At 44.8% G+C, this 24,782-nt stretch overlaps 1 protein-coding gene across 3 annotated transcripts; it reads right to left on the bottom strand.

The window, feature by feature from the left end:
* Positions 1-10,657: 10,657 nt before the first annotated feature.
* On the bottom strand, positions 10,658-21,130 carry TMEM271 (transmembrane protein 271). 3 transcript variants are annotated; one of them, XR_014559377.1, is made up of 2 exons: positions 19,029-21,130; positions 10,658-12,447 (listed from the first exon to the last, which is right to left on the bottom strand). XR_014559377.1 is itself a non-coding variant. In XM_083719533.1 (1 exon), the coding sequence occupies exon 1, from the start codon at positions 20,259-20,261 to the stop codon at positions 19,143-19,145; it is 1,119 nt and encodes a 372-aa protein (XP_083575659.1). In that variant the 5' UTR covers positions 20,262-21,130; the 3' UTR covers positions 18,054-19,142. The 3 variants fall into 3 exon arrangements, 1 of the variants encoding a protein (XP_083575659.1); XR_014559378.1 differs by lacking the exon at positions 10,658-12,447 and adding an exon at positions 13,012-13,030; XM_083719533.1 differs by lacking the exon at positions 10,658-12,447 and having other exon boundaries at positions 18,054-21,130.
* Positions 21,131-24,782: the final 3,652 nt, after the last annotated feature.

Below are 24,782 nucleotides of genomic sequence, written 5' to 3' on the forward strand. Positions count from 1 at the left end.
ATTACACTCATTACAAAATGGCTCAAAATTTAAATAAATATAGAAGGGTAGAAAATTTCTCATTACAAGTCTTTGGACAACCCCGCTAGTGATGTTAATTGCTTACAATAATCTTTCAGATATCGTATAAATTTACCCCAGTCCTTTTGGAATACTTGGTTATGCTGGTTTAGGATTTTTCCTATCAGCTTCGCCAGTTCTGCAAAGTCCATCATCTTCATTTGCCACTCTTCTTTCGTTGGCACTTCTTGTTTCTATTTTTGGGCTAAAAGAATTCTTGCCGCAGTTGTTACATACATAAACAGTCTTTTATCTTCCCTTGGTATCTCTTCACCCACTATCCCCAATGGAAAGGCTTCTGGTTTTTTAACAAAAGTATTTTTAAACATTTTCCTTAACTCATTATATACCATTTCCCAGAAACCTTTACCTCTTTACAAGTCCACCACATGTGGTAGAAGATACCTTCCCTTTCTTTACATTTCCTTTCTTTATATATATACATTTTTATTGGTTTTTTTAACATATCATTTCCAACAATCATATAACATAACTTCTTATCTTATACAATGTTTTAGACTTCCGTCAACACCTCTGATGATTTTCCGTTCTTTATCACTTATTCTGCATTTCTCTATTACTCTTAATTATCATTAGCTAATAATTCTCCTCATAGTCTTTCTTGCAATATTTCAGATAGTCCTCCTTACAAAGCGTCTGGCAGTCCTACTAGCGTAATCTGTTCATTACAATTACTTTTCAAATAGTTCATATATTTACCCCTTTCTTTACATTTCCAACACTCGTTGGTTCTATCAAGCGAGATCTCAGCTCTTGCCAGAAATTGATGCCAGTGCCAGCAACAGGGTGAGTGGTGCAGAGTGGCTGTGGCGAGGGCAGCTCTTTGTTTTGCTTTATGTGGATGTGCCAGCCCTGCAGAGTCCTCCTGAAACAGAAAGGTTTTCAGCAGAGTACAGTCATACCTTGGGTTACAGATGCTTCCGGTCGTGTTTTTAGAGTTGCAGATCCCCAAAACCTGGAAGTACCAGAACGGGTTACTTCTGGGTTTCAGCAGTTGCGCATGCGCAGAAGGGCTAAATTGTGCTTTGCACATATGCAGAAATGCCAAATCTCAACCTGCGTGTGTGCAGACGCAGGTTGCGAACGCTGCAGATTGTGAACGTGCATCCCGCACAGATCATGTTCGCAACCCGAGCACCCACTATACTGCGATGGGGCTTGCCCAGTGTCAATCAGAATATCATTGTATAATGTACAGGTAAAGGTAAAGGGACCCCTTACCATCAGGTCCAGTCGCGGACGACTCTGGGGTTGCAGAGCTCATCTCGCTTTACTGGCCAAGGGAGCCGGAGTACAGCTTCCGGGTCATGTGGCCAGCAGGACTAAGCCTCTTCTGGCGAACCAGAGCAGTGCACGGAAACGCCATTTACCTTCCCGCCATAGCAGTACCTGTTTATCTACTTGCAATTTTGATGTGCTTTTGAACTGCTAGGTTGGCAGGAGCTGGGAGCTCACCCCATCGCGGGGATTCGATCAATAGGAGCTCACCCCATCGCGGGGATTCGAACCACCGACCTTCTCATCGGCAAGCCCTAGGCTCTGTGGTTTAACCCACAGCGCCACCCGTGTCCCTCTAATGTACAGATGCTGCCATGCTAAAGGAATGCTTCCTGACAAATGTGGAACAGACATTGCATGGCCCTTGCAGAAGTGCCAGTTGTGCAGATCTTGGTGACTTAAGTTGCCCATATAAGGCAACTTCTTAAACTACACTGGTCCCAAACCATTAAGTGCTTCATACACCTTGGCCTCAGCCCAGTAGTGAAATCGTAGCCAATGCAGATCTATGAGCACAGGTGTAATATAGTGATAAATTCTCAATCCTATTACTGCAAAACGCTGCAGCCCAATTGCTAACTACACGTGCAAAGGAAGCCTTGTGTAGCCTAGTCTGGAAGCCACCAGTGCCTAAACCTCTGAGATCGAGTCGTCATACATTCATACAATTTAAATGATTAAATTGCTCAATCCAGCCAAATTTTAAGTACTTCATACTTATTTATTTAAGTAGGTGCTTAGCTCTCCTGTTGAAAATCAATAAATAGGATTTAAAAGGGCTTAGCATTGCATGGATCATGCCCTTTCTTTTCCACCAGAATCTGTAACACTCATAATGCAAATGCCTCCTAAAAGAATGAATATCTTGCAAGCTTGGAAATAAATATACACACTAGCATGCTTGTGCACACAATCCTTCTGTAGTCCAAGATGTACGTATTCAAAATCAGTTTTAGAAATGCTGTGTAGCATTAAAAAAATAAAAATGCTTTGCATATTATTGGGACCGAGTACTGAAGAATAGATTAGGGTAGTTCATTGGGTGGAATTAATTCAACCTGACCCTTTCAGGTTTATTTAAATGTTCTGGTATTTAATTGTAGATGTTTTTAGTAGTCTGCTCTATCATGAGGCACCGTAACATCTGCATTGCAAATAAATAAGTAGGAGAGGAAACCGTCTCCTGTGTGAAATAAGCAAATATGTGCAGCAGTCTTCAACAACTCAGCCCTTGAATGCATAAGACCAGTTTAAGAAGATTCGTTTGCAGACAAATTGCTTTCTTATTTTGTTTCTGCCATTTGAGCCAAGTGGGCTTATGTTTTGGTTGAGAACATGATTTTCCTTTTTCTGTTTTCCTGACGAGGGAAGGAATTTTTGCATCAGATATGAACAAAGAAATGGAAATATGTATTGCTCTGCTTTCTTTCCCCCCTTGGTTCACATTTCCCTTCCCAGAGTATTTTGAAAATAGAGCTGTAGACAGTGCTGGTAGTGAGTTTGGACTCTGCATTCTTAGAGACGGCTGGTCTGTTTAAAGGGCCATTTGCACTTTTTTGCAGAGCCCTTGGCAAGGCCAGGTTTGTCAGCCACCAGGAGCCACAGCATATGGCATTGGCCTGGCAAGTACAGCGCTATGACACTTACCCTTTAAGTTATAGATGTATGCTTTAAAACATCTCAGCTATGCAACCAAATCAAGGTGTAATGTGAGAAGTGCCCTTTTCCTTTGTTAAGTATAATGGTCTAATTGACACAGAAATGAAAAATAGCTAAGGGTATATTGCAAAAAGGTTTGACATGGGGCTATATCGAAAGCCAAGGAGAGCACTTTGAGCTCTTGATAAATGTTTAACTGGTGGTTGTTCTCTGGTAGCTAACATGTGAGTGTTGTAACCTTAGATCATGTGAGAAGTATTGGGTTGCAAATCTCCATTTTGAAGGGGGTTGCCTTTGAGTCTTTTCTCCCAAACTATCACTTGTGAAATGAAAGGGGACACAATGGATTTCAATCCCACTACATGGGTCAATTGGCTTACCATTGCCAGGATATAAAGACAAGTGTTTTTCATGAATGTCCACCATTAATGAGGTAATTATGATCTTTTTTGCAATTCATTTCTATCTGACCTCACTGTTTACAATCTGTGTCACACCCTCCAACATTTCTCTGGTGAAAATAGGGGTGTCCTAAGGAAAAGCGGGACATTCCGGGATCAAATCCGAAACTGGGATGACTCCTGTAAATCCGGGACTGTCCCTGGAAAATAGGGACACTTGGAGGATCTGTGGCCACCATGAATGAGGTAATTATGACCGTTGTCATAGCCTGGAGCCATATAAGTCATAGCACAACAGCAAGGAATGTTAGCTTCTGAAGGGGTCTTTCTTAAATGGTGGCAGAACTTGAGAAATGGGTCTGCTCACTGTGATCTTTGACCTTGAAGAGCCAGGGGAGTATGTATATAGTGATGGTGTAGAGAGGAAGATGCTTAGGTGGCTGGGTACTCTCACCTAGGCCTCTGTGTGACTTGGGCCAGGCAGAATGGGGACAACTCAAAGTGGATGAATCCAACTCTGCAGGGCTTGATGTTCACCTCTGTAATTGTGCAGCCATCAGCTGAATTTTTCCGTCTCATTCTGGGGGAGGTGACTGGCTTCATCTCATTCCATTTGCTTCTAAATAGATCTTGCTTGCTCTGTGGCAAGGGGGTCACTCAGAGAAAATGGAAAAAGGCTGACCCGTCTGCCTCCTGGGGACTAACTTTCTAAAATGCCTGGTGCTTTCTTGATGGAAAAGTTCTGGTTTACAGCCAAAAACAAAAAAACCAAACCAAACCGAAACCCCACCAGTGAAGCACTGCAGCCTTTTGATGAGAAGCTAATTGCCAGCATCAGACACCCTCCTTTATTGAAGGACTCCTTCAGATGGACAGACCAAGGCTCTGGCCTCCAGGCCAGCTGGCAGGTCTGAGGTCCAATTTTACCTCCATACAAGAATTAATAAATACGTCTCTTTCTGCACCTATGGTTTTCATTGATAGTCAAGTGCATATTTCTTAACACTATTAGCTCGCTTTTATATTGCATCCTACATGGGTTGATAGGAAGAGGGCTGAGATGAAAACCCTCACTGTTCTTCATGAATGTATTTGTTACGAGTTGAAAGTCACGCTACCTATCCCACTTCAGGGACCTTTTGTGTAGAGGTTGCTTTAAATATACAGTAGTACCTCAGGTTAATAGCTTAATTCGTTCCGGAGGACGGCTCTTAACCTGAAACCGTTCTTAACCTGAGGTACCACTTTAGCTAATGGGCAGGCTGCCGCCACCACATGATTTCTGTTTTCATCCTGAAGCAAAGTTCTTAACTTGAGGTACTATTTCTGGGTTAGCGGAGTCTGTAACCTGAAGCGTCTGTAACCCAAGGTACCACTGTATTTAAGAAGTGTGGTCCTCATTCTGAATTGACCTGGTTTAGTCTCAGTGACATCTGCACAGTGCCTGTGTAGCTAGCTGGGATTTGCCGTGTAACTGATTCAGGAAACATTCCTGCTGCTTTGAATTAGTTGTTTTGCCTGCAGCGATTTCATGTTTGGCCCATAAGAAAAATGTCAAGCCTATGGATTCTCCAGAGCTTTTCACCAGGCCAGATGGGAAACAAAGCAGCCGTTGGGTGACATGTGCTAACTTCTAGTGACTCTAGACAAAAGTGAGCTTGATCTGCAACAGGTAAACCGAGGCAATCCAGGAGCCAGGCACTGAGAGACTCCATTTGGCAGATTTGCTATCCCAATCTCTCAAAGTGGGATCAGGAACAGAGGCAATCTCCCCTTGACAGTTATGTTGCCCATTTGCCTGTTGTGACCCTGGGATAAGAAGCATCTAAGACGCGCAGGGGCATTAAGAGTCACTGGGAAATTGCCACAACTGTTTTCATGTCATCTTTTCAATTGTGGCTAAGAACACAGGAAGAGCCTGTTGGATCAGGCCAGTGGCCCAGCTATGGAATGCTCTCCCCAGTGAGATCCACCTGGTACCTTCGTTGACATATTTTCAGCGTCGGGTAAAGACTTGCCGTTCCCCGCAGGTTGACTGAGACAATGTTGTTTTACCGTTAGTGCATAGCTGTCAACTTACAGATTTGAAAATAAGGGACCAGCAGCCAAAATAAGGGATTTTCTGAGCACAGGTATGTTCAACTTCTGAGCCCCTCCAAGCCAAAGGCAGAAAGCCCAGCCAGCAGCCAAACGAAGCCTCAAGCAGTGGTTCCCACAGCGCAGCAACCCGGCAAAGGGGATGCAGCAAGCAAAACCACCGTCACCTCTCTGCTGGGAAGTGCTGAGCAAAGGCGAGTCCCCAGGTAATGCGGCTGATTTGATTGGCACAAGGCATGCAAGCTCCACCCCCCAGTCGTTCTTAGACTCCTTACTGGGTGAGCAACGCAGCCAAGCAACACAGTTGGAGCCTCCCTCCTCCCTGGCTGGCAGGGAGGGAGGGAGGGAGGGAGGGAGGGAGAGGAGCTGCTTCCTCTGAAACCCAGGAAATTTAAGGGACATCAATAAGGGACAGCAGTGGGACATGGCACTGGGATAAGGGACTTTCCCGCCAGATAAGGGACACGTGACAGCTATGTGATACCAAAGTTTCCTGCGGCTGTCAAGGGGTGTGGGGTGGATGTGAGTGTGTGTATGACTTAATGAATTACAATGTATTTAAGTTTTTAAAGATAAGCTGCTTGAAGACTTGGTATAACAACAAATGATGATGATGATGATGATGATGATGGTGCAGCCACTCATTTGACGACAATCAAACTCATCGTGTTATTTTAAGACAAGTAGCATCCAAGCGTGTTGTTAAATTGAGGAAGTCGTCATGTGATGTCAAAGGAAAAAGAACGAGTAAACAGTGAGCTCAAGGAAAGAGCTAGGGTGATGGTGGGAGGATTGGACTATCCTAGATGGCTAAAAAACCCTCTGTGGTCATGGCATTCTTAAATCTCTAATTACTGGGAGCTACAATTCAATGAGAGGAGTCAAGCCATTCTAATTACTCTATGGACTTAGAGAGAAGTGGACCAAACTGCTCTGCCATCAAAGAACATTGGGCTGACTAGGGAGGAGGGATAGGCGCCGTAACTTCCAAACCAATCCGTTTGCAGCTCTAAAGCCGTTTGCAGCTTTAGAGTCTTAGTAGCACAAATTTTATTCCTGCTCTTTTGCTAGAAGGAAGGATACAGCTCAGTGGTGCTGATTCCTAGTTGGCTGGGAGCTAGATTCTTTTAGTCCTGTACTTCATATTATGTTGTGGAAGGCTTAGGTATATTTTAAGCTCGAGGGGATGAACACTTGCTTCAAATATGGGTTGTGACGCTTCCTTCCACAGGGCAGTGAAACTGCTAGGGTGAGGCTTTGGTGTCCGCCTGTTTGGTGTTGCGGTTGTTACTCTTCTCCGAAGGAATAATGATTCCTAATTGTGCGCTGTATGCTGCAAAGCTAGAATATCATCTATCAGGAAGTAAAAGGGTAATAACTTGTTTGACTTTGCATCTTTTTTGTAAGTGGCACCATCGTAGAGATAATTTATTGGGAGAGGGTGGGAAACAGGGGTTTTTTTATGGTGAAAGAAGATTCTCAGCATGGTTCAAAGTTCTATTGACAAACAGATTTAAGATTAAATGACAAAAAAGCAGCACTTGGTTCTGGTGATTTTGATTTTTTTTTTTAAATTCCACTTATAAGGATTTAGCTCCTCCTGAACAATAATCACATGTGACCCGGAAATCAGGCACAAAGGGGCAAGGAACTGTAGTGTCTTCCCTAAAATGGTGCTGATGCGATGACATTTGAAGTATAATTCAAGTATAAATGAAAAATGTCCAATGGTGACAAAAATGAGAACTTTCAAAGACCAGTTGTTTTACTTGGTGATGGTTAGGGGACTTCTGAGGGTAGCGCTACACAGTGACTTGCAGGGAATGCCAAGCCATGGTTTTAGTGTAAAGGCATGGGCCTGTGGATGACTGGAGAGATCAGTTTTCACACTCCTACCTTGGTTCTCCTGCTGCTATGAGCTAAGCCATGGTTTGCCTTAGCCCACAGGCAGATTTGCAAACCATGGAAACCACACATGCTAATAACATTTGGCATTCTTCCATTGCTACAGCATGGGACAGCTTTCTGATATTTTTAAATAGTTCGATCGGTTGTTTAGGCAATATTGAAATGTATGCTGTACTTGGGTATGAGCACAGCACTGAGTGGACATTAGTGAATGAAGAAAGAGATGTGTTTTCACCAGGTAGATCAGTTGAGTGGAAGGCTTGCAAGCTACACCCCATGAATCCCATGTGGATGTGTGTGGGCAATCACTGGGGGACAAATCTCCATTAGCAAGGAGGCAAGAATCAGCGTAATATAGGATGGCAACTATATTGGGATCCATCTTCCGCAGGTTCAGGATTCATGCCATGGGCTTAACCACTGTGGATATAAAACAGTCTGTCCCTGCTGGAAGAACGAATTACATTGCATACATGTGTGTTCATGCACATTTCAATGAAAATTATGGTATGTAGTCCACGCATGAAACCATGGGAATACAAAAAAAGGTGTGTTCTTCCAAATCAGATTTTACAACTGTTTAAGTCTGCATTAGGGTTGTTTACTTCATTCGTTTTGCCAATTTCAAATATTTGATATCCATCCATTACTCAAATGGCCATTTTGGAAAACAGCCACCATTGCCAAACAATGATGAATTTGAATTGATCCTATGGTCTGCTTTGATCTGCTTTAAAAAAACCACATGCATTTGGGCCTGATTTCATGCTTTTACTATGACAGGAGCAATTCTTGGTCATGTTGCACTGATCAGATTTTTCTCCAGCATGATTTTATAACAGGCCCCAGTACTACTCTGATTTTTGTCATTATCTGGTGTATATAAATAGACAATGGGAAGTATATCAGGCATGCATAATAAGTAACCTTCCAGAATATGACAACCATTAACAAAATACGTGAAAGCATCAATAGTAAAGTTCAGGTTTCATAGCCCATGAAAGAGAGGCTGTATGAACTTTTATTAAGTCTACGAAGCCACAAGCCTGAATTACCTGCAAGTTACTTTTGCAGTCCTTAGTCTCAACATCTCTTGCTTGCAGACCTACTGATGTGAACAGATCAGTATTGGGGATCACAACTAGAGATAAATCGTCCCCCCCCCCTAAAATCGAATTTCAGAACTCAAGATTGGAAATGGCACAGGATGACCTAAAGACCACATATCCCAAACCTCTTAATCCAGATGTGTTATCAATTCAACCATGTTTTTAATTTATGTGTCTTGTTTGTGGAGTGATTATTTTTTATGCTGAAGGGAGCTGAACAGTCACCACCTCCCTCATCTTCCCACACTTTGTGATTCCTAGCCTGCCTACAATACGAGAAGGGGCCCATCTTCCTCCATTTCACCCCCAAGCCCTGCACCAATGCATTGTGGGAAATGGGGTCTCCTCACAACTCTCAAGCTCAGTCTTGTTCACAGTCAAGGAACACGTTGATTCCTCCACATGTAGTGCTCTGCTTCTACATGGAAGGATTTTGCAAAAAATTATGGAGGTTTGCCAGTTGGTGTCTTAAAAACTAGGTAAAGATTAATATAGGTAGTATTGTTTGCTGCCTCTTTACCTATTTGCTTTAAGAAATCTAGCTCCAGAAGCCGAACTACACATTATATGCAGATATATACAACAATGTTGGGACACGGGTGGCGCTGTGGGTTAAACCACAGAGCCTAGGACTTGCTGATCAGAAGGTTGGCGGTTCGAATCCCCACTATGGGGTGAGCTCCCGTTGCTCGGTCCCTGCTCCTGCCCAACCTAGCAGTTCAAAAGCATGTCAAAGTGCAAGTAGATAAATAAGTACTGCTCCGGCGGGAAGGTAAACGCCGTTTTCTGTGCGCTGCTCTGGTTCGCCAGAAGTGGCTTAGTCATGCTGGCCACATGACCCAGAAACTGTACGCCGGCTCCCTCGGCCAATAAAGCGAGATGAGCACTGCAATCCCAGAGTCGGTCACGACTGGACCTAATGGTCAGGGGTCCCTTTACCTTTATATACAACAATGCCCTGGTGAGGTTTTTTATGAAAGGAAAAATAGCCTTGGGAAGATGTGATTTTTCACTGAACAATTAAGTGTTTTTGTAGGATAATGCTACGCTTTAAAATCTTTTATTGTTCCTAAAATATTGGCTTTTTAATGTATTTATTAGCACCACTCCATTATGTCTAATTTTGATTGGATCTTTTCACTGCCTGTCAGCAGTTACTCCCAATTAGAAGATGGCACCATGTTAGAGGAGTCATATTCACATTCATTCATTCTCTGTTTCTCTCTTCTCCCACTGACCCCATACACACTCAAAGACTGACTATACTAAGGGCAAGACTAGATATGGCACAAGTTATACAATTAGCAATTGTGCAAATGGATTTTTCAAAGTATATTACAGGTGCCAGGGATGGCGGCTGAAGAGGACCATGGCCTGTAGGGACAGGAAGTTTTAAACATTCTTCCCCCCCCCCCACTGCAGTCGCAGTCCACCCAGCCCCTTGCACCTGTTGGTTTGCAATGGGAGAAAGGCACTATTCCAGGCTGGGTCTTCTGGGAGGGGTAGTGATGGCAAAAGTAGCAAAGTCCCCTACCCCATGCCAGGGTCCCATACTATATCAGGCCCCTAAATACCTGCAGTTAACTTTCAAAATGCCATTCAAGCAATTGATAATTTTATGAATCACATCTAGCTTGCCTCTGGGCTCTTACAGACAACTTATTTGTTGAGTATTCATCTCCATTTGCTTGCACAAAGCTTCAGCAGAAGTGACAATTATATCCAATCTTTATTGAGCATTTGTTTCCCTTTGTTTATGGGGGAGGTATATGACTAACGACAGGGATGCAGGTGGCGCTGTGGGTTAAACCACAGAGCCTAGGGCTTGCCGATCAGAAGGTTGGCAGTTTGAATCCCTACGACGGGGTGAGCTCCCGTTGCTCAGTCCCTGCTCCTGCCAACCTAGCAGTTCAAAAGCACACAGTGCAAGTAGATAAACAGGTACCACTCCAGCGGAAAGGTAAACAGCGTTTCCGTGCGCTGCTCTGGTTTGCCAGAAGCGGCTTAGTCATGCTGGCCACATGACCCGGAAGCTGTACGCCGGCTCCCTCGGCCAGAAAAGCGAGATGAGGCCACAACCCCAGAGTCGTCCGTGGCTGGACCTAACGGTCAGGGGGCTCAGGGGGCCTTTTACCTTTACCCTTTATATGACTAATGAGCATTTGTCCTGGAGTCATCCCAATTTGCCTGTGGGATGTTTATACATCTTCCTGTTAATCATTTGTCCCTCCCACACTTCAAAATACGTTTCCCCTTCACTTTCCAAACTGCAAAAAGGCCTAATTCTTTTTAAAAGTGGTGTAGTTGCACTAGGGCAACAAAGTGCTTTAGTCAACTTTAATTGTGCAGCTCTAAACTTGCGGTATGTGCTTAAATATGTGACAGTCTGGAGACACCCGGATCCTCTTTGCAGTTCACACACACGTGTAATCTAACTAAAGGAAGTACTTTTCTTCTTTAGAATTCTTATTCTCTACATATGCAAATGTATGCCACTGTGAGTAAAACTCATACAATTATATCAGCCAAGATTTCTCTTAATTACACGAAAGCCCTAATAATTAGAGTTAGATTATGTGGTTAGTGAAGCCTTTAATGTGGTAGACTTAAAAATCTCACCAAGCTGTCTAAAAACTACGAAGGCTCAATATCTTCACAGGTTTTTAAAGGTGTGTTCACACAACTGGCAAAGGCATGGAGATTCCAGGTAGCTCTTTTATCATCAGAAGAGTTCCATGCTACTATACTGATGCCATAAGAAAACATGGTTGTGTGAATCAGCCCTAGACAATAACATTAACAGTACAATCCTATGCATGCCTGCTCAGAAGTCCCCTTGTTTTCTGTCAGGCTTACTCTCAGAGCAGTGTGCATAGGATTGCGGCCCAAAACTGCAGTCCTCATCACATTGATTTGGAGCAAGGATCCATTAACATCCATAGGATTTACTTCCACAGAGACATGCTTAGGCTTGAGGTTTTTTGGGTGTTTGCCCCCATCTCATAGGAATATTTCATTCCCTCTCTACTTCATGCACGCCAGAAGAATTGGACATCATCCTATCCTATTTTCAGTCTAATCACAGCAAGCTTTTTCACATACCCTCTAACATTATTGCTTAATGAATAGTGGTGATTTTCAAAAGCTGCCAGAAATGACTAACTGAAGCCTTAGTGATATTTTGCAATCTTCTTTCTTTGTAGTCATAAATTTCTCATTGAGAAATTATTAAATACACCTACTACACCACAAACATTAATCACCTGGAACATTTGTGTGCCTTAAGATGAAATAATAATAAAAAAGGTTCATTCATCTAATTTGCCTGCCTGATTTTTTTTATTTCTAAAATTGTATGCGTGCTTAGTCTTAGTGGACCACAAACTTTTTTTTCTTTTTTCAACACCAGTGTGGCCATTCACTGCAACATATGTCTGCAATGTACTTCTTGCATTTGAGGAAGTCTATGAAATAAACTCACTTTGCAATAAGCTTGCTACGCTTTAAGGTGCCACAATTATTTGTGTTTCTTTATTTTTTGGAATCATGTTGGTTATACTAGAAAAACCAGTGGCCTCATACTGATGAATGCAATTAATAGTCCCAGATGGCCATGCATGAGCCTCCCAACAAATGCATTCATTAAATCAATGGCACTCAGATGTACATCAGCAACAACGCCAATCTCCCTTGCTGAACTGGAACTCATACATTTTCCCATTAATGATTGCATATAGATGCTATTCAACTCTCTCGCTTTCCCCCAATAAACTGGTTGGCATGTTCCCAATGATTTTGGCAGGACTGGACTATTTTCCCTTCACTTTTCTCCTGTCATTAAAACAAGCTCCTTCAGTTATGTGTAATGCCTCAAGTGTAAGGGAGATGGGTGAGAGTCCTGGATCCAATGATTTCTTTTTAAAAAAAAAAGAATTTAAGTTAAACTTTAATTTAACAAGTTTAATACTCGAGTGTAACACACAGCTCTCATGACTTCCCATTCCCCACCCCTGAGCACTGATCTTTGGAACAACTGGAGTTTTAAGACAATTTCAAACTCCAAAACAGCCACCTAAAGCATCTATACAAATAAAATTAAACTCCCTTTGCTTACATATGGACATTTTTAAAATTTTAAGTTTGTGCCTAAGTTTTTCACAGTACAGTTGATCAGAAAACCTGCTTTATTTCCCTATTTAAAGGACAGGTGCATACCTTTTTGTTTGTTTTTTAAAGTCCCAACCATGAGAGATGTATGCATGTGCTTAACTTCCATGTGCAAATCAACGGGACTTAAAAGTGTTGAGCTTTCAGCTGGATTGTGAGGTGTGGTGCCTTTTTCTGCACTGAAAGATGCTTACCACAGAAATTTTCATGTTTGGTGTTCCACTTTAATGTGCTTAATGTAGGAGAGACATGGTGTGTGTGTGTGTGTGTGTGTGTGTGTGTGTAATGCCATCTTGCTCTGTCAAGATTCCCAGAAATACTTGCTTGGCTCTGTTGGGAAAAGAGTGTTGGACCACGTGGTCCAATCTAGCATAAGCAGTCCTTTCAATACCAGGCGCCTGTTCCATCTAAAGAGAAGGACATTTAATCCCAATGAATTCAATGGAAACATTTCCAAGCACAATTCAAAGCGCTGGTGCTGACCTTTAAAGCCCTAAACTACTTTTGCCCTGTATACCTGAAGGAGCATCTCCACCCCCATTGTTCAGCCCAGACACTGAGATCCAGCTCTGAGGGCCTTCTGGCCGTTCCCTCATTGCGAGAAGTGAGGTTACATGGAACCAGGCAGAGAGGGCCTTCTTGGTATCAAATTTCAAGGAGATAAACAACTGATTTTTAGGAGACATCTGAAGGCAGCCCTGTATTGGGAAGTTTTTAATGCTTGATGTTTTACTGTGGTTTTATAAATTGTTGGAAGCCGCCAAGATTGGCTGGGGCAACCAAGTCAGATAGGCAGAATGTTGTTGTTGTTGTTGTTGTTGTTGTTGTTGTTATTATTATTAAATTAATTAACAACAATCACTAGTTTTAACCCCTTCACAATGAATAGGACAGTAAATGCATAACTTTGGATGGACACTCTCTCTCTCTCTCTCTCTCTCTCTCTCTCTCTCTCTCACACACACACACACACACACACACACACACACACACACACACCAACAAGCACCTCAAAATATTTCTTTTAAATTAAACCTGAATAAACAGTTGTTAAAAACGTTTAACTCTGCAAATTTGAGGTTACTTAACGTGAATATATGTTTTGGTTTTCTTAATGGCCACAACAACCCAGCCAAACTGAGGTATGAGTCAATCCGATTCAAAATGGAACTCAAGTCCCATCACATCCCTTTCAATAGGGTTTGGTTGTGACTGATGTTTGCTGAATTGTGTCCACTGTACTATTCCCACAAAAAGATGCAATTCAGCACAGAAGCTTCCTGGATTACTTCTGTAAAATAGGACAATGTCCTTTACCCATAATGGCAAATTTCCATGCACACACAAGACATACAGTATAGGTCTGTGACGCTTTCGCTTACATCTGTTCTTTTGGCTTGGGGAGGGAAATTTATGTATACGTGCTGGGCTATATCCAAGTAACTTGGAGTAGACCCATTTGAAATGAATGCAACTTAGTCATAGTCACTACTTTCTATGTGTCTACTCTGAGCAGAACTAACACTGGATGCAATTTGTTATTTTAAAGGCAGGGTAGGGAGACTGATATTATGTACAGTGTATTCCCATAACTGGTAGCCTTCTCTGCCCTGGTTTTAAACTCGGAAGCATAGACCTAGCACAGTCAACCAGGGAATTATCTCATGGGACTCCCATTAAAATGAATGGGAGTTGTTCAAGAGCACAGTACTATTGAAGACTGCGGATCCCCTTCAGATCAACAATGGATTTCACAATAGAGGATTACGACTTTGGTTTGTTGTTTATTTTTTACTCTGTGGGTGGTTTTCATCCAAAATAACTTAAAATGAAAGCGCTCTGTGAAATCATGAAGTCCCAAATGATAGGGTGGGACTTTATGATACATTCTAGTGTAGAGTTTCTCCAACTTTGTTTACGCTGAGCCCTCTTAAATCTGGAAGCATGCTGCCTACAATTTTCCCAAACAAAGATATTTTTTTTTTAAAAAAAGCCCCTACAAAAACAAGCCTGTAGAACTCGTGATCCATCATGCTGAACACAGTGCAACAACTCCAAGATAGATAGCTGTAAACTTCAATGATTTAGGCTGCAGTTTGCAAAAACTAGCCTGATGGGTCCTTAGAGTTCGTTATGTCTATGGATTTTGTTTTGAGGTTTTGTGTGGCTCTCACACAAGATGGTAAAATCCCTGGCCAGACCGCACCACTTCAGCTTGCTAATGCTGGAATATATGACTAAATTCTCCTGCTCACAAACAAACAAAACAAAACCCCAGCACATAAAAACTGATTAGCGAGAAAACCCTGATTAGCATGTAGGTAGATGCTCTGCAGCCACAATTAGCCATGTGAGCCAGCATCTACATTCTGAAGTAGCATAGACCAGATACGTGCTTACCTTCTCATGCTCAGCTTGAGATAATGAGGCCTCTCTCGTTTAAGGTTTTCTTTCTTTTTCTTTTTTAAAGGATTCCAGACAGAGCATCTCAATCAGCTTATGCTCTGGCTCAGTGAGATGGTTTGAGGGCTCCTGTTTAGAAGCCAGTTCCAAAACTTATGGAAGCCACTATAACTGCATTCATGCTGAAATCAGGCTAACTGAACCGTATAGGACTACAGGGCCAGCTTAAATACGACAGCTTTCTTGGAGTGTATTGCATTTCCATGTAGGAAAGAACATGTAAAGCGCAAGTAGATTGGGACCAAACAGTCTGCATGCTCGCCCCCCATATAAATGCTGTCCATGTAGGAAATCTGTCATTATTTAAAGCATTCTCATGGTCTAAACAGCTCATCACAAACCAAACTGTTCCTGGACTGCACTACTACAGGTTTCAGTTACAGGATCAGACATTTGAACACTCCATAATAAAATAAAAAATTGGAAAGTAATAGAATGTTAGCATGCCTGCAGACATGGCTAGTCTAGGAGCCATTTCCACCCTAATGGGCTTTTAACACACACACACACACACACACACACACACACACACACACACACACGAGCAGTGCTATTTTTGTAGAAAAGAGGTGCTGGAAGTCACCCTGAAGACCTCCCTTGCTCTCTTATAATGGCAATGGCGCCCACTTAAGAGGGGCCAGAACTGAGTTCTGATGTGTTCCAGCTGGAAAAAAAGCCCTGTACTTATGCAACCCTTGCCTACAATCTAAAGTGGTCTGCCTAGCCCAGGAACAGTTTTAACCACATGATTAGCTATTTGTCTGGACCTGTTCTCATTCTACTGAAAGATGCCAATATGAATAGCGCATTGACCACACCCTTTAATGTAGGAAGAAGTATGCAATGTGAGCTTTAAAAAAAGAAATTAGGTTGTTTTTATTTAGATACTTCAATAGGGATTTCAAAACTTAATTTAGGCACCAGTTTATCTTACAAAATTCCTGGCCATATATACACCCAAAATGTGGTCTGACTGCACTGTAGTTAACGGGACACGATTTGCTAGGAACTTCTCTTCCAAATATCCCTGTGAAGAAGATGGGAGGAGTACAAGGGTACAGCCATTCTGTTCCACAACTCCTATTCATTAAAATAAAATAAAATGTGTTGGAGATGTTTCTTGTGGACTGGGCCCAAAAAGGATCCACAGAGATAGAATCTATACTAGTCTAGAGAGTAAAGAAATGAAGAAGGAAGTGCAGTACTTCAAACTAGGTCTTATGCACTAGATAAGCATTGTGCTTGTTCTCAGCAAAGGATAATCTTTTACATAATTTATAATAATAATGTTGGCTCTAACCTTTGAAAAAATGTGAAGCTACCTTGTGAACTGGATTAGTTGCTTTTGATCCAGTTACCTAGGGTGCAGGTTTTGCTTAGTTTTTAAAGGTATATAGTTTTAAATGTTCTAAGGCATTATTTTTTTTTGCATTTTAGATTATACAAAGTGTGCAAGTCGAAACAACTTCAGATAACAAAGTAGTGCAGAGAGGCTTTTACCACTGTTGGACTTTTAATCTAAGGCTGCAGATTTTAGACTTTGTTCAGATCCTTAATCAAAAAATAATCTTTTGTACATCGCAAAAATAGGACAAAAACTGTTTTCCTTTAACACTGTCTCTGTTGATAACGCTCACATTCCACAGCAGTCTCCTAAAATGAATTATTATTAATATTTATATAGCGCCATCAGTGTACACGGCACTTTACAAAGTAATATAAGCAGCAGACAGGTCCCTGCTACAAGGAGCTTAACGAAGGGGTGGAATTTTAAATGGAATTCTGTCTTAACACATAGTAGCAAGAATAATAGGTGAACAATATGAGCTGAAGTCTCTCTCTTTCATCCTTTTGAACAGCTCTAAATTAAGCCTTCCTTTTTATGCCAGTGTTCCAAAAAAATAAAATAAATTAATTGCCTTCCCTGTGCTACCTGATTCATTGACATTCTCTAGCAGACTGAGGGCTAAACCACCCACGATGCCTGAGATTTGTGACCAGATCTCACAATGCACCTTTCTTTCATTTTAAAACAGGTGCAATTGGCTCTGAATTTGATAACTGCAGCGATGCTGGTGTGTGTGTGTGTGTTTGTGTTTACCCTCTCGCCAGTTTCCAAATTTAAATTGCCCTGGAATATGCTTTTAGCCTCACAGAGGGGAATTCCAGTATTCTAGAAGGGCTACATAAGCCATTTCTAGGGGTAGGGCATTTAGATAAGAGAAATGGTAAAGATGAAAACATTAAATGCTTTCCTCTTCCAGCATTGCTATTCAGAACAAGGCTGGAGCCCCTTGCACCTGTTTAAAAGCAATTGATCACGGGTCTCCTGTGTCACTCGTGGCTTTGCCTCCAAAAGAGCATTTTTGGTGAAACTATTAAAATATCTAGACAAGAGTTTAGTCACTATAATCGGAACCTTTTTAATGCAGTATTATTATTTTCAATGCTCACCTGTTGAATTCTGTCAGAATATGTTTTTTTTTACTAAACCATACTTCAAAGGAGTTTGGGTAACTCCGCTGAAAATTGTGACCATCAGTTAAGGCTGCTTAAAGCATATATAGATATATGTATATATTATGTATTTATATTTAAATAAAAACTTATTATTCAAGCTTCTCAGATTAATTAATCGGTAACACTAAAATGAAACTACTTACAAGAATAACTGGCTGCATGTGTACAAAATAGGATTAGACTGTTTCAAAACAAAATAAAAAATAAATATAAGCCCTGCTTTGCATTAAAAACACAGAACCTGTTTACAAAAAGGAATGTATGAGACGATTTGGACTTTCCTTCTATTCAATATAGCATTTCTATTGTAGTAAAGGAACTGATTTGTTAATTCTACGTTGCAATGACTTTACCAAACATTTTCACTATAGACTTTTTGAAAGCTTTTACAGTAAGAAATTATCAACAAAAAGCAGGCACATTAGTGTACAAAAATGTTGCTGTTGATTCTCTCCCCCCCCTTTTGAAAGTGCAGGTTTATCATGTGCATCTTACAAGACCAACAATGGTTTTAACTCTCACTGAATTTTAAACTTAAAACATAAAATCTCCTAGGAATACTGTAAACATAAGAGGCTTGGATCGAAACGGCTCTCGGTCTCTCTTCATGGTTAGAAATATATTTGCTTGAGAGGGAAAGATTCATCCTTACATTTTTTGTGTGTTTTTCTTGTTCTGGCAGGCTTTCTAACGACATAATTTTGTAACTCTTAAAGCTGAGGCTATCACGAAGATTCATTTGAAGGGGGCGGGGGCAGGTGTGTGGGTAAGCCAGGCTGATTCATTAAAACAAAGCAAAAACAAATCCGAGCCAAATATGACTGTGTAAACCAACCCTGAAATGTTCGCCATTCAATCAATATCGAAGAGATGGATGAAAAGATTCCACCAGACTAGGGGGAAAAAAGGGGTAAAATTAAAAGGTAAAAGCATCACCCCCAAGTAGGCCCAGCCATCTTTAAGAAACCCAAGAGAAAAATGCACTTTGCTAAAACCTCTAGTATGTAGCTATAGATTTTAGTGATAGAACCAAAAGGAGCAGGAAAAGAGAAATCTCGACAAGGACATATTGGAGAAACCTCCAACAGGTTGCAAAACACTGGCAACTTTCTGAAACTGTTCAAGACTTCTCCATCAAAGAGGCGATGAAGAGAAAGTGTGCCTGGTCTTCAGAAAAACGAAGCCAAAGTGGTCTGGACCAATGTTTCAACTTGCCACCAGATCCGCCCCAAGAGCGTGCACCAGCCTTGTCTCATGCTAGGCATCTTACGGGCACCTGCCTCTTTAGACGGAGGGTTCTCGGAGGAGTCCGCACTACTACTACTACCTGTGGCTTTGGCCTCACCTTGTGCTACTACTGGTCCTGCCAATAAAGTGTTCCTGCTCTGCCCCAATTCGCCTCCTGCTGCCCCTTTCGGTCCAGCAGGCCGATTGTCCAAAGGGCGTTGTCCGGTGGTGCCTAGATGCGGTTGGCACAGGACTCCCTGGGATAGATTTCCTCGTAGGCCGGGGGCTGCTCGTTGGGCAGCGGGTAGCAATATGGGTAGGACACCTGGAGGTCGGGGTCCATGGGCGAGTAGCCCGGCAGCTCGACGGAAGGGTGGCCCCCGCAGTGCACCTCCACGCCCGCCTCGTCGAACACGTGGAAGACCCCGACGTTGATGTACGACACGGCCTGGAAGGTGCAATCGCCCCCGGGGGACACATCGGGGTCTTCGCTGGAGAAGATGGAGCCTTGGCTGGGGCGCTGCGGACGCCGTCCAACGCCGGCACCACCACCGCCACCGCTGCCGCCCCCGGGACCCCGGCGCCTTCTCCGCCGCCCGCCTGCCACGTGGTGGTCGTGCCGTCGGCGCCGTCGGCGCCGCAGCCCCCGCTGCTGGGCTGCCTTGTAGTTCTTGACCAGCAGCAGGTTGAGCAGTCCCAGCAGGCACTCGAGGGCGTTGAAGATGGTGGAGATGACCAAGCCCCGCTGGTAGTCGCGCAGCTTCTGGCAGCGCAGCGCCGCCGCCGAGCCGTCGGGGCTGCTGCCCGCAGGCCTGGCCCGGGCGGGCGCTGCTCCTGCTCCTCCAACTCCGGCCTGCAGGAGGCAGTAGTGCGAGTACTTCTTCTCCACCAGCGACACCGTGTCGCCGTCGATGACGGCGCCGGCGAAGGCGCTCAGCACGCCCAGCATGAAGACCAGCGCCCCCAGCAGCAGGAAGTTTTGTCGCCCGTTGGCGGGCGCCTTGGGCGGCGCCTGAGGCGGCGCTTGGGAATCCCCGCTCACCGGCACGGCCACCACCTCGCTGCCCGCGTGGCCTCGAGGGGGCGCTGCGCCCGCGCCCTCGGCTGAGGCGCCGCCGTGGTCGTCGGGCTGGCGGCAGCAGAAGAGCGCGGAGCCCAGCAGCGAGAGGCCGGTGGCCAGCAGCAGCCCCGAGTAGAAGGCTCCGGCGGCGCTGCCGAGGCGGAAGGGCTCCCCCTTGAGTTCGGAGCCCAGCGAGAAGCACTTGAGGCCCACGGCGGCGGCGCTCAGCGCGCAGGCGAGCAGGAGGCAGCTGGAGAGCGCGGCGCAGGCTCCCCGGACACTCCACTTCATCCTCCGCGTCTCCTCCGCCGCCTGCGCCTCCTCCTCCTCCTCCGCCTCCGCGCTGCCTCGCCTCGTCCGCCTCCCACCGCCTGCGCCTCCTCCTCCTCCTTCGCCTCCCTCCTGTCCTCATCCTCCCGTGTCCTCCTCGGCGCCGGCGGCCTTTGCCGGGGAGGCGGCCGCCGCGCGCTGCGGGGACATAATGCTGCTGCTGCTGCTGGCGGCGCCAAGAAGGGAGCTGTCCAAATGCTCCGACGACGACGACGACGCCGTTGCTCGGGCTCTCGCTGCTACCGCCACAGCGGCCGCCGCTACTGCTGCTGCTTGCCGCTTGCCGCCGCCTTCGCCTCTCTGCAGGCAGCCGGCAAGCACGGCTCGCGCGCACGCTTCTCCCTCCCCGCCCCGCTGCTGCCTCCCTCTCTCTTATCCAAGCGGCGGCGGCTGCTGTTGCTGCCGTCGTCGTCTCCCGCGCTCCGCCGCCGCCGCCGCTGCTGGGAGCCAATGAATTATTGATGGCAGCGAGTTCCCGCTCGGAGAGGGGCAGCCACGCGCTCGACGGCAGGGGAGGGGCCGGGCCGGCGCAAGTGGGGTGCGCTGGGATGGCATGGGGGGGGGGGGAGAAAGAGGTTTCTCTCGGTTTCTCCTCTTTGCTGATGCAGACCTCGTACCACCTCCCTCTCCCCCCACCCCCCACAAGGGCTCAGTAGCGCCGTCCATTCGCACCAAAGCGGGAGGAGCGCGTCGGTGGGCAGGTGGGCAGAAGCGGCGCGCGCGCCGGGGGGGCGCACTGGAAAGTTGGAGAAAGGTCAGCCCGAAGATATTTCCCTCGAGGGCACCACGAGTGCCGTCGTTTTTCGCGTCTTCTCCCCCTCCCCAAAAAGTGGTAGGTCCGTGCCTCACTCCCCCCCCCGCCTCTCTTCTTCCACCCCCAACTGAGGTGAGAACTTCGAAGTCTCCTGCACCTGGCAAAGTCTTTCGCGCCCGAAAGGAGGCGCCCGAGTTACCTCAGCGAGAGAGGCTTTCCGTTGGGTTGCAACGAAACGCAGCCCCGGGAGAGCGGAGTTAGCTTTGGAAAATAAAAAAAGTGGGTGGGCGCGTGGGGAAGGGGGCCTTTTCATTCATCAGTAACATGGTGATGAATCTCCGCTGCCTCCTCAGAGCTACACCTGTAAAGCGCGGAGAAGAGGAAAGATTCCCGCCCCTTCGAAGGAGCTCGTGGCATTGTCGCGAGTTATTTTGATCCGCGCCGCTGTCATTTTTAGCACCGAACTAACATGCCGGGGGAGGATGTTTTAGAAAAGGGCGAGATGGGATGTATTTTAAGCATCTGGGAAGAAGCGGAAATTGGCGAGCGGCATGAGGCGTCGGGGAAATCGGGGACGGAGACCGAAAGTGCTGGTGAAGTTTAATAATAATAATAATAATAATAATAATAATAATAATAATAATAATAATAATAATAATAATAAATTTTATTATTTATTATTAAAATTATTTTATTACTAGCCCCTAGTGCTCAGGTTGTGCTATCAATGGCTCTCTTCCGCCTCCCCTTTGCGGTGCATCTCTTTGCGCGCCTTCCTCTTGGGGTGGGGGGCACTAGCCCCCCTGAGCACTGTGGGGGTCTTTCTTCGGAGTAAGCATGCATAATATCGGGGTGCACATCTCCCTGGAGTTGCTAGTGACCAAATGATGTTTTATTTACCGTCCCTCATTCTTCCTTAAATGATGATGATGATGATGATGATGATGATGATGATGATCTTACTCTTTCCCTATAGCTAATAGCTGTTGCGAGCTCTCGGGCTGGCTGGTATTTGGCAAGAAATGGATGGAGCAGGAGCGAGTGTGGCTTTGACGACCAAGAGAAAGCGAATGCCCATGGAGGAGCCTATAAACAGGCTTCTGTCTAGGCTCTGCTGCCCCCCTGAGCATCAGGCTCCAGGGGGAGAGATGCGTGTGTTTGAAAGCAGAGGGAGGCGAGGACCAAGAACTGACTAGAAGGGGCTCTTTCCATCTCCCAAGCATCACCTGTCAATTAAAAAGGAACCGTGGAATCAACATGGGGAGGTGAGGGAAGGCTTTGCGCTCCTGACAGGGTGGCCACGTAGAATCCGCTTTTGCTGCGCTTCGGGACTTGATCTCTTTCCCCCTCCCTCCTCCCTTTGCTTCTCCAGAGATTTTGATCAGGAGCTTCTGCTGCTTAGCAGTCGGAAGAGATCAGCTCAGTCTCTTCGGCACATTCCTTTCCCTTGCTGGGATTAAAAAAAAGGAGAAGATACCAAGCGGTTTTCATACCAGCAATTACTCAGCATGCCGAAGACCTTAAACTCCCTTTAATCCAGTTTCTCGTTCACATGGAAGGCAAAACAGGAGGAAGGAATATTCCACATTAAAGAAGCGGTATATGCAGCCCCTGCTCCACAGTGGAGTCTCCCCCCCCCCCCAGCATTAACAGCTGATTTTATTTGAGGTTGATTTGTATTTCAAAGCTCACATGCAACAGAGTTGAGTATTTAATAGCTGGCTGTTTATTAGATTTCATTTTAGAAGCCTGCCAAATACTAATACAATGATGACAGACTGACTTCGAGGCTGAATTTCACATTTGGAGTTCAGTCGAAATATCTAATAAAAAAGTCCACATTCAACAGCTGAATATTACGCTTGGAATTTTTCAGACCTATAAAGAAAATACAGTATAGACTGAAGTTTTCAGTCACCAAGAGTTATGCTAAAGGTGCAGAGGGAGATATTACCCATAGAATCATAGAACTGTAGAGGGACCCCGAGGGTCATCTAGTCCCACCCCCAGCAATGCAAGATTCTCAACTAAAGCATCCATGATATGACCATCCAACCCTCCAAGGAAGGAGAGTCCACCACCTCCTGAGGGAGTCCATTTCACTGTCAAACAGCTCTTATTTTCAGAAAGTTATTCCAGATGTTTAGTTGGAATCTCCTTTCTTGCAACTTGAAGCCATTGGTTTGGGCTCTACCCTCCAGAGCAGGAGAAAACATAAGCTTACTCCATCTTCCACGTGGCAGCCCTTTAGATATTTGGGGATGGCTATCATCTCTCCACTCCGCCTCCTTTTATCCAGGCAGGGTATAAAACAAACATACCCAACTCTCTCAACTGTTCCTCATAAGGCTTGGTTTTGTTAAGTGCAAGTCAGGGTGAGTAAACCTTAAGTGAGAAGTGACAGCAGCCACGAAATTAAAAGACGCCTGCTTCTTGGGAGAAAGGCAATGACAAACCTAGACAGCATCTTTAAAAGCAGAGACATCACCTTGCCAACAAAGGTCCATATAGTTAAAGCTATGGTTTTCCCAGTAGTGATGTATGGAAGTGAGAGCTGGACCATAAAGAAGGCTGATCGCCGAAGAATTGATGCTTTTGAATTATGGTGCTGGAGGAGACTCTTGAGAGTCCCATGGACTGCAAGAAGATCAAACCTCTCCATTCTGAAGGAAATCAGCCCTGAGTGCTCACTGGAAGGACAGATCCTGAAGCTGAGGCTCCAAGACTTTGGCCACCTCATGAGAAGAGAAGACTCCCTGGAAAAGACCCTGATGTTGGGAAAGATGGAGGGCACAAGGAGAAGGGGACGACAGAGGATGAGATGGTTGGATAGTGTTCTCGAAGCTACCAGCATGAGTTTGTCCAAACTGCGGGAGGCAGTGGAAGACAGGAGTGCCTGGCGTGCTCTGGTCCATGGGGTCACAAAGAGTCGGACACGACTAAACGACTAAACAACAACAAGTGAGAAGTGTATCAATTTTCTATCCCACCTCTATAGTCACCACACTCTTTGCAATCTCTCTCTCCCTCCTGCCCCCCGCTTTTATGTAAAAGTGACCAATACTTGTAGGGGTTTTCTCATCCTTCTGTGTGGAATAAACTGTTCCTTCAAAACATGAGAATGTAGGTTTCCTTTCAGCCCACGGATTCCTCATTAGATGCCTTATTCTGTACTGTGCCAGCAGTCTCTCTTTCTTACTGCCACACTGCAAACACTTTGCGCTCACACTCTCTCTGGTGCTTTAGCAAATAGTTAAAATGCACCACCCAAATACGCTACCCCAGTCTCTGAGTGGTGTGAGATTCCAGGTGTTCCAGGAGCTTACCCAGTGTTCATTTTTCCTTTTGGGAATGAGGCATGATGGTGACTGTGATGTCTTTATGATATTTAGTTTATTTATACATATAGCCACAGCCTTGGATTCAAACAGAAATCAAATATCATGCTCTGCCTCTCTGGCTTCCCAGCTTGCTGCTTTACGTGCTAAGAGGAAGGCACGCTTGGCAAACCCTCACTGTGATCAACCAATGGCCCCACTGTGGAAGGACATGTGGTTCCAGAATTGGCCTCCACAGTCACTTACGGACTCATTGTTAAAACCGTGCTTACGGAAGACAATCTCACTCAGCTACGAGTGATCGCCAAAGAGAGAGAGACTTTCTACCTCACATAACATGGACTCTCCACTCTATACTGTGTTTTTTGTCCTTCTAACTATGAGCTGGGG

Source organism: Podarcis gaigeae (assembly GCF_964106915.1).
Source record: "Podarcis gaigeae genome assembly, chromosome: 17".
In the NCBI taxonomy this organism is placed as follows: domain Eukaryota; kingdom Metazoa; phylum Chordata; class Lepidosauria; order Squamata; family Lacertidae; genus Podarcis; species Podarcis gaigeae.